Here is a 10,917-nt window from a genome sequence, read left to right on the forward strand (position 1 = left end):
ACCCTCTAAGGATGTTGTAACTTTCATCTGTATGAGAGGTCATAGGATTTCCCCTGTGCAGATTCACACAGATGCAGTTTTATTCTCCCTTTCAAAGTGGGCAGGAAGAGCTGAGCTCATCAGGAAATGAGGCATCTCGGTCAGTAATACTGTTAGATTTTTCCATGTGGTTATTTATTTATTGAGAAACAATAACCCAGCCCTTTGAACCACACTGTCCAGCAACCCCCGATTTAATCCTAGCCTAATCACAGGACAATTCACAATAACCAATTAACCTACCAACTGATACACCTTTAGACTGTGGGAGGAAACCGGAGCACCTGGAGAAAACCCATACGTTCATAGGGAGAACATACACACTCATTGCCTTATATACCTGTGAGACACACTTCCATGTCTTGCACTCCAAGGAGTTGCGGGCCACCTTGCCCAACCTCTCCCTATAACCGAGTCTTGGCAGCATCACCACCACAGTCCTCTGTGCAACCAAGTCCAGAGGTTCATCACCCTCTGGGAAAGGAACAGGGCTTTTGGCCCACGATGTTGAGCTAAATTAAATTAATTAAATGCCAAACTAAACTCATCCTTTCTGCATACACAATGTCCATACCCTTCCATTAACTGCACATCCATGTGTCTATCCAACAACCTCTTAAATGCCTCTAACACCATCTGACAGCACATTCTAAGCATCCACCATTCTGTGTAAAATATATACATCCTCCTCAAAATCTCCACATCCTTCCGACAGTGAGGCAACTGGAATTGAATGCAGATGCGACTTACTATTTCTTTATAAAGCTGCGACATTACTTCCTTACCCTTGAAGTCAATGTCTCGACAAATAAAGGCAAGCATGTCTTATCAGAATCAGATATAATATCACTGGCATACGTCAAGACATTTGTTATTTTTCAGCAGCCGTACGTTGCAATACAGAGGAATAAAAACTATAAATTACAATAAGCATATATAAAAGATAAATTAAATAAGTCGTGCAAAGAGAAAGGGAAGAAAATAATGAGAAGTGTTCATGGTTCATTGTTCATTCAGAAATCTGATGGCGGAGGGAAAGAAGCTGTTCCTGAAACATTGAGTGTGTCTCTTCAGGCTCCTGTACCACCTCCTTGATGGCAGCAATGAGAAGAGGGCATCGCCTTTTGAAGGTATCCTGGATGCTAGGAAGGCTGGTGCTCATGGAGCTGGCTGAGTTTACAACTTTTTGCAGCTGTTTCTAATCCTGAGCAATGGATTAGAATGGATTAGCAGAGGGAGATGCAACCAGTTAGAATTCTCTCCACCATACATCTGCAGAAATTTGTAAGGGTCTTTGGTGACATACCAATTCTCCTTAAACTCCTAATGGAATATTAGCTACTGCCATGCCTAACTTGCAACTAGAAACTGTTCATCCACTTCCACTTCCGATCCCTCCTTGAGACTGGTGTGTTTTCCCTCATCTAACCACTCCTGAAGTCCACAATCACTTCCCTGGTCTTAGTGATGTTGAGTGCAACGTTATTCCTCAGACACCACTCGACAGGCTGATTGATCCCACTCCTGTATACTTCGTCACCATTTGAAATTCTGCCAATAGTTCTGACATATGCCTTGCTATTACAACAGCACACTGTTCTTTCACATTTGATTGCCCAAAGTTTAACACCTTACAAATGGCCAGATTAATTTGCATCTGCCATTTCTCTACCACATTTGCAACTGATCAGTGTGCTACTGTATCATCTGGCAATCTTCTACATGATCCACAACACAACCAAATCTATCATCTACAAACCTACTAACCACCAATCTACATTATTAGCAGAGGTCACAGTACAGATCTCCACGGAATACCATCCGTCACTGACCTCCAGCCGGAATAAGTCCCATTGACCACGACCCTCCGTCTTCTACGGACAAGCCAGTTCTGAATGCCAATAGCCAAGTTCTGGTGGATCCCAAGCATTTTAATCTTCTGAATGAGTCTACCACGAGGCTCCTTGACAAACCATATAGCAATTACAGCACGGAAACAGGCCATCTCGGCCCTTCTAGTCCGTGCCAAACTCTTACTCTCACCTAGTCCTACCGACCTGCACTCAGCCCAGAACCCTCCATTCCTTTCCTGTCCATATATCTATCCAATTTAACTTTAAATGACAACATCGAACCTGTCTCAACCACTTCTGCTCGAAGCTCGTTCCACACAGCTACCACTCTCTGAGTAGAGAAGTTCCCCATCATGTTACATAGAACATAGAGTAGTACAGCACAGTACAGGCCCTTCGGCCCACGATGTTGTGTCGACCCTCAAATCCTGCCTCCCATACAAGTCCCCTACTTAAATTCCTCCATATACCTGTCCAGTAGTCTCTTAAACTTCACTAGTGTATCTGCCTCCACCACTGACTCAGGCACTGCATTCCACGCACCAACCACTCTCTGAGTAAAAAGCCTTCCTCTAATATTCCCCTTGAACTTCCCACCCCTTACCTTAAAGCCATGTCCTCTTGTATTGAGCAGTGGTGCCCTGGGGAAGAGGCGCTGGCTATCCACTCTATCTATTCCTTTTAGTATCTTGTACACCTCTATCATGATGTTTCCTCTCATCCTCCTTCTCTCCAAAGGGTAAAGCCCTAGCTCCCTTAATCTCTGACCTCTAAACTTTTGCCATTTAACTCTCAAATCATGTCTTGCTTGATTCTCCCCCACTCTCAATGGAAAAAGCCTATCCACGTCAACTGTATCTATCTCCCTCATAATTTTAAATACCTCTACTCCCCCCTCAACCTTCTACATTCCAAAGAATAAAGACCCAACTTGTTCAACCTTTCTCTGTAACTTAGGTGATGAAACCCAGGTAACATTCTACTAAATCTTCTCTGTACCCTCTCTATTTTGTTGACATTTTTCTTATAATTCGGTGACCAAAACTATACACAATACTCCAAATTTGGCCTCACCAATGTCTTGTACAACTTCAGCATTACATCCCAACTCCTATACTCCAAACCTCTTGCTAAGATCTACATAGAATACACACACATCTCTAGCTTGATCATCTCCTGCAGAAAAAAAAAATCAGGTTAGTATGTCATGGCTAGCTCCAGGCAAGCCATGATTACTGTCACTAATTAGGCCATGGTTTAGTGATAGCTTCCCACTACTGGTGTGGGACTCACCAGTCTGTAGTTTCCAAGATTACTTCTACTTCCCTTCTTAAATAATGGAACATTAGCTACTCCCAGCCCTCCAGGACCTCGCCTGTGGCTTGAGAGGATAGGAAGATTTTGGTCAATGCCTCAGCAATCTCATCTCTTGCCTCTCTCAATAACCTGTGGCATATCCGTTTAGGAGCTGGAGACTTACTTGGATTTGGATTTATCAGACGAACATCAAAACATTTGGTGAAATGTGTTATTTGCACTAACACACCCAATGATGTGCTGTGGGCAGTCCAAGTGTCATCACACATTCTAGCGTCACCACAGCGTTCAACACAACACAAACAGCAGCAAAACAGGTCCCTTTCCCACAGGCCTGCAACCCTACACCAGGCCACCTCTGAGCCTCCATTCCTTGACCCCATACTCTTTTGCATTCGCCGGGCCTCTCGCCTCCAGTTCCCGGCCTGGACTTACTGTCTTCAGTCTTCAACCTAAATTCAACTTAATGTTCTTTAAGAGACACAACACTACTTCCTTATCTCAAACAACTCTAGCACATTATTACACTCCACACCAATCTCACTATCCTCCACATCCAAAACAAAGTACTCATTTAGGACCTCGCCCACATCCTCCACTTGCAAATACATGCTCTGTCGTTTATCCTTGAGTGATGCTACTCACTTCTAGTTATCCTCTTGCTGCTAAACATAAAGTGACTTTGATTCTGTCTTGCCAAGCATATTCATGGCCCCTCCTAGCTCTCCAAATAGCTACTGTTTTTCTTCTAGCTTTTTTTTAAATAATCAAGGGCTCCATTTGACTTTAGCTTCCCAAACCCTGCTTGAGCTTCCTTTTTCCTGGCTAAATTCACACCTCTCTCAACACCCAACCTTGGATCTGCAATCCTTCTCCTTCCTTCCGTTGGACTTTAAACACCCTTCAAATGTTAGATGTAGACTTGCCCAAACAGTTGTTCCCATTAACTCTTCCCAGTTCCTGCCTAATACACTTGTAATTTTTCCTGTCCCAATTTAATATGATCGCTCCCACAAAGTCTACATCTATCCTTATCCGGAAACATCTTAAAATGCAAGTTGTGGTCACAGTTCCCTAAATAATCTCCCACTTGGCTGGGCTCATTTCACACCAGTTCAGTATGACTCCTCCTCTCATGAGACTATCTACATATTGACTTCCTCCTGACAGAACCGAACAAAATCATGTCCATCTAAACCTCTTGCACTAAAGAGGAGCCAGTCTATATTGGGGAAGCTGAAGACCCTACATCAACAATCCTAGTGGTTTTACACATTTCCGTGATCTGCCTGCATATCTGTTCTTCAGTGCCCCGGTGCCTGTTGGGCAGGGGTGGGGGGGGGGGGTAGAAAATCGATGGCATAATCATCAAGGTGACTGCACCTTTTGCATTTTTAAGTTCTACCCACAGAGGGTAGATGAGTCCTCCATTATGTGTCCCCTGATAGCAGCTGTGATACTGCCCCATGTTTAATAGTGCAACTCTATCCCATACTGAAACACGAGTCCTGGAACATTAACCATCCAGTCCCATCCCTCTCAACCATGTCCTCTCTTCTCAGATCCAAAGGGATGTTTCTTTATTCTGACCAGTACCTTTGGATCCCAGATGCTCATAGTAATTTAAAGGTCCTTTCCACACTCACCCTATCGAAGTCTTTGAGTATCTGGTAGGTTTAAATGAAATCCTCCCTCATCCTTCTAAATCCCTCCCCACATTGAGACTTCCATTCTTGGGATTATTCTTGTGAATCTCATGTGAACTGCCTCAAAGGCCAGCACATCTTTCCTTAGATATAGGGCTCAAACTTTCAAGTGCGGTCTAACAAACGTCTAATAAAGCCTCAGCATTACCTCCGTGCATTTATATACTAATCCCCTCAAGATGCTGGTACCTTGTCACTAATACCATGGCTCTTCTTGTTTAGACGTCTCATGTGTAGCAGCTGTTAAAGGCCTTCTGAAACCCAAATAACAACCACTGACTCATTTGTCTAACCTGCTTGTTAACCCCTCAAAAAATTCTAACAGATTTGTCAGGCAGGATTTTTCCATTAAGAAACAATGCAATTTTATAACATTTTATCATGTACTTTCAAGCCATTCTCCAAAATTTCATCCTTAATTGTGGACTCTTAAAATCTGACCAATAATAGCTAACTGTCCAACAATTTCCAGTCTTTAGCCTCCTTCCCTCCTTAAACAGGGGTGTTTAATTCATGCTTTCCTAGTTCTCTGGGACCCTCCTTGACTCCAGTAATTCTTGAAAGATCGCTATTAATGTTCACGTCCAACTGTCATTCAACCATTCATGAATACCCATGAATAAAGCCAAACAAAACAGCGTTTCTCCGGGCCAAGGTGCAAAACACAGTACCTAAAGTCAAGCACATATAAAATACCAGTAAAATACAGTCACACAAAAAATATAGTCCAAGTCCCTGAGTACATGAATGTTGCAGCTGTCTACAGTTGAACACAAATCTGTTGAAATTCTCTGAGGAAAAGGCAAGATTGACAAAGGAGAGTCAGTGGATGTTATTTACTTGAATTTTCAAAAGGCCTTTGACAAGGCACCGCACGTAAGGCTACTAAACAAGATATTACAGGAAAGATAGTAGTGTCATGTAATCGGTGACTGACTACACATTGTTCATAATAAGTTGTTCTACATAATTCACAAACACTGTAAGGTGGACTGCTTTGGGTTTGCTGGTAATGGAAGTAAAGGGCTGCAGCTTTAGTTAAGCACATAGAACAACTCTTGCCATAATTTATTCACAAAATCCTGCACCGGCGACCCCAAAGCTCTCAGTTGGTTCCAGTCACTCAACGACATGCCGACCGCCTGGCTTGCACAGGCAGAAGGCCAGCTCGTGCTGAGAAATCACGACGGACAATACCAGATTTTACAATGTCGTCGTATCACCAAGTGGTCTGCTACAGCCAGAGTGGTGAGTCCACTAGAAGACCCACCTGAACGCGATAAATGTCACTCTGAAAGCTCACCTATTACAGATTTTTGGACTGTTTGAATCTGAGCACGCCGAACTGATGTTCTCCTTGCCTGGCCTGGGTGATGCTAGGCCTTCAGAAATAATGGACCATATGCTAATACTCACTATCCTTGTGTTACTTTTAAAGAACACTTTATGCAAATCATGTCAGCACTTGGGGCCGCAATGGCCCAGAACACTGACGTTAAATTGCAGCACATCACAGTGTATCACCCTCTGTCCAGTGACCTTTGTGAGCAGTTTCACTGCTCCTTAAAGGTTGCTCTGAGGGCTTCCCTAATGGACTAGTGTTGGCACAATCCTACTGGGGCTCACAACGGCTCCAGAAGAGGACCCGCAGTCGTCCATTGCTCAGTTGGTGTACGGGCAGCCGCTTATGGGTGAAAGGTGATTTTCTTCCTAACGCCATGACCACTGGGTCACATCTCAGCAGCACTGCACCCTCCTCCTCAGTAAACTCATTCTTTTACTCCTGTTCCTACCTCCCATCACAGTGTACAGCACACTTGAGTTCCAGCTGACCTACATTCTACCTCCTATATCTTCGAGCACCACCATGCACATCAACACCCCTTACAATGGTCCCTTCTGCATTTGGAACAGGGCAAATCAACTTTCATTGCAAATAGGAAGGGTAAAGCCTGGTTTATACTTCTGCGTTAACTGGACGCCGTAACCTACGCAAGTGGCTGACGCGCGTTGTGAGCATTTATACTTGTGCGTTGGTTTGTCTGCGTCGCTCTGGAATTCGCACACGTCACACATGTGCACACACCTGCCCATGCAATCCTTCATGGTCATGGTAGTTTTTTTGGGGTAAACAAGGCACGAGCGTCTTTTTTCGTAAAAGCAAAATGTGTCCTCCATAATTTCGGAGGTCTGTAAAGCTTTATGGAAAGCATTGCAGCCAGAGTTCCTTCCCTGCCCCTCAGTCGCCCAATGGGAAGCTACTGCAGCGTAGGATGACATGCGATGCTACCAAGCGGATCAATCACAGCCGTTGCGTTCTGCGTTGCCGTGACGCACGGTTACAGTTTGGGAGAGGTGCGTGTTGCAGCAACGCAAGCTCTTGTGTAGGGTTCCGCGTCGGCTTTGTGTAGGGTTTGCGGTGACGCGTTGACGCAGAAGTATAAACCAGGCTTAAACCTGAATGTATTTCTGTACACTGCCTTCAACTGCACCCCCTAGCCCCCCACCTCCCCGCAAGATCTGGATGGTTCCAATACCATACTCCTTCATCACGGCATGACCCTGTGTGTCAGCACACCCCTGGATGAGTCAGAAGCACTGGCTGTACTCCAAACGAGGCACATTGGGCAGGAGCCAGGGGGTGCGAGGGGAGGGGGAGGGAAAGATGCCATTAAGCTGAAATGAGTATAGAGATTTACAAGGATGTTGCCAGGACTCCAGGCAGGGGCTGAGTTACGCAGAAAGATTGATCAGGTTGGGACTTTTTTCATTGGAGCATAGGAAATTGAGGAATGATCTTACAGAGGTGTAGAGAATGCACTCAATCTTTTCTTCAGGATTGGGGGAATCAAAAACCAATGGGCATTGGCTTTAGGTGAGAGGGGGAGATTTAACAGGAACCCAGAGTGTGGTCAGTATATGGAAGTGCTTTGCTACATATAAAAGACACTTGGACAGTTACGTGGAATTGACAGACAAATCACACAAGCTGAGATGGGAATCTCGGTCAGTATGGATCAGTTGGTCAAAGGGGCAGTTGCACGACAAAGTCTACAAATACTCAATTACCTACCTTTAACGTGCCTGCTACCTAACATAGTGGAGCCCTTGCCCTCTCCCACCTCCAGCCAGTCAGTAATAGAATCTACAAATCAATGACGGACAAGGAATGATCCACGAGGCTCGAAAAAGTCCCATCATTCCTGACTAGCCGTCTTCTAGGCAAGAACCAGCCAACAATCCATTTTAACACACATCTCACAATACTAATAGTTCTCATCCTGCGCCCCAGCCTTCAATGTGGAACCTTTTTTTACTGCCTCTGGAATTCAAAACACATTGCCTCGATAGCTTTCCCTTGATTGAAGGTACTCAGGCACTGCACACAGACCCACTGTGTGGGTCCACCTCCATCCTCAACTGCCCAGGCTCAAATGTCAGATTCCCATTCACAATGATGTCCACACACACAATCAACAGCCACCTCTCCACAGCCCTACCGTTCCAGGGAGGGGGTTTCCACTTGGCCGTGACCTCTGTTGGGTACATGACGGCACCCGCATACTGCTCCATCCAGGCTGCGTCTGGCTGCCATTGCTTGGCTCCTCTGAAGAGGGGCAGGGGCAGAGGGCGAAAGGTTAATAACACAACAGTTCGCAACTCAGTTCACTCTACCGTCATGCTCTACAATCCACTGCAACACTCACATCCTTACCCAACCGTATAATAAGCCCACCCACCCTCCAGCCCCTACGCCACAATCCTCCCCATCTCTGTAAACACCAATAGTTCCTACATCCCTCCCATCTCTGTAATATTAATAGCTTGCACGCTTGTGGACTCCGTAACACTGACACTCCCCCACCGACCTTGCAGCACTCCCCATCCCCTGCAACTCTCCCCCTCTCCCTGATTGTACACAACTCCCTCTGGCACCTGTACCAGTCTCTGTAACCCCATCCAGCCCCTGTACCCCTCCCCGTCTCTGTAACCCCCTCCAGCCCCTACACCCCTCCCTTTCTCTGTAACCCCCTCCAGCCCCTGTATCCCTCCCTGTCTCTGTAACCGCCTCCGGCCTCCACAAGCCTCACTGTCTCTGTAACCCTTTCCAGTCCCTAAATCTCTCCCTTTCTCCGTAACTCCCTCCAGTCCCTACACCCCTCCCTGTCTCTGTAACCCCACCAGTCCCTACACCCCTCCCTGTCTCTGTAACTCCCTCCAGTCCCTACACCCCTCCCTGTCTCTGTCACCCCACCAATCCCTACACCCTTCCCTGTCTCTGTAACCCGCTCCGGCCCCTACACCCCTTCCTGTCTCTGTAACCCCCTCCAGGCCGTAAACTGCGCCCTGTCTCTGTAACCCCACCAGTCCCTAGACCCCTCCCTGTCTCTGTAACCCCCTCCAGCCCCTACACCCCTCCCTGTCTCTCTAATCCCCTCCGGCCCCTACACCCCTCCCTGTCTCTGTAACCCCTCCGGCCCCTACACCCCTCCCTGTCTCTGTAACCCCTCCGGCCCCTACACCCCTCCCTGTCTCTGTAACCCCTCCGGCCCCTACACCCCTCCCTGTCTCTGTAACCCCCTCTGACCCCTACACCCCTCCCTGTCTCTGTAACCCCCTCCGAACCCTACACCCCTCCCTGTCTCTGTAACCACCTCCGGCCCCTACACCCCTCCCTGTCTCTGTAACCCCCTCCGAACCCTACACCTCTCCCTGTCTCTGTAACCACCTCCGGCCCCTACACCCCTCCCTGTCTCTGTAACCCCCTCTGACCCCTACACCCCTCCCTGTCTCTGTAACCCCCTCCAGCCCCTACACCCCTCCCTGTCTCTCTAATCCCCTCCGGCCCCTACACCCCTCCCTGTCTCTGTAACCCCTCCGGCCCCTACACCCCTCCCTGTCTCTGTAACCCCTCCGGCCCCTACACCCCTCCCTGTCTCTGTAACTTCTCCGGCCCCTACACCCCTCCCTGTCTCTGTAACCCCCTCTGACCCCTACACCCCTCCCTGTCTCTGTAACCCCCTCCGAACCCTACACCCCTCCCTGTCTCTGTAACCCCCTCCAGGCCCTAAACTGCGCCCTGTCTCTGTAACCTCTAACCCCATACCATTCCATCCTTGGTTTTACATGGTACTCTCTGACCTCACCTGTCCCTAGTCCATCCTTGACTTCCACCCCGAGAATCCCGAAGCAAAACCCAGGCCTGACCTGCCGGGAATCAGCGGAGGAAGGAAAGGACTGGGGAGCCGGCGTCCCCGCAGCAGTAACCGCGCCGCCGCTGCCGCCATTGCTCCGCGACCTTCACCGTTCACTGATGCTGCGTGACGTCATTTCCGTGTTACTGAGGGGCAAAAGGAACAACGCGGCAACTGAGAGGTGCGGGCCCCATCTTGTTGAGGTCAGCTGCAGGTTCTCCACCCGGGTAAACGGGGAGCGGCTAGTGCCACCGCCATGTTGTTGAGGAATCAGACTTCCCAGACCCAGTCTGTGAAATGTAGATCACAATCCGCCCACCGAAATAACAGGTCTATTTGGATCCGATGTTCGTGAGCGAATAGGCTCAAGCATGTTTCGCAGTAGGTGGTTATTAGTGTGATCATCTTAAAATGAAATGAGTCTAATTACTGCATCTCAAAATATATACGTTTTAATACATTTATTATTACTTTATTGTCGCCAAACAATTGATACCAGAGTGTACAATCATCACAGCGATATTTGATTCTGCGCTTCGCGCTCCTTGGAGTACAAATCGATAGTAAATATAATAAAGATTTAAATTATAAATCATAAATAGAAAATAGAAAAGGGAAAGTAAGGTAGTGCAAAAAAAACCCGAGAAGCAGGTCTGGATATTTGGAGGGTACGGCCCAGATCCGGGTCAGGATCTGTTCAGCAGTCTTATCACAGTTGGAAAGAAGCTGTTCCCAAATCTGGCCGTACGAGTCTTCAAGCTCCTGAGCCTTCTCCCGGAGGGTAGAGGGACGAAAAGTGTGTTGGCT

The 10,917-nt window shown here is 47.3% G+C and overlaps 1 protein-coding gene across 1 annotated transcript in view; it reads right to left on the reverse strand.

The window, feature by feature from the left end:
* ndufs2 (NADH:ubiquinone oxidoreductase core subunit S2) overlaps positions 1–10,251 on the reverse strand; it is a 36,397-nt gene extending 26,146 nt beyond the window's left edge. Inside the window, exons 1-2 of the mRNA XM_063065131.1 lie at positions 10,124–10,251; positions 8,416–8,522 (exon numbers count right to left, since the gene is read on the reverse strand). Coding sequence (XP_062921201.1) covers positions 8,416–8,522; positions 10,124–10,203 — 187 coding nt within the window. The 5' untranslated portion in view covers positions 10,204–10,251. The remainder of the gene's footprint in view (positions 1–8,415; positions 8,523–10,123) is intronic.
* Positions 10,252–10,917: the final 666 nt, after the last annotated feature.

Source organism: Mobula hypostoma, chromosome 13, assembly GCF_963921235.1.
Source record: "Mobula hypostoma chromosome 13, sMobHyp1.1, whole genome shotgun sequence".
NCBI lineage: Eukaryota > Metazoa > Chordata > Chondrichthyes > Myliobatiformes > Myliobatidae > Mobula > Mobula hypostoma.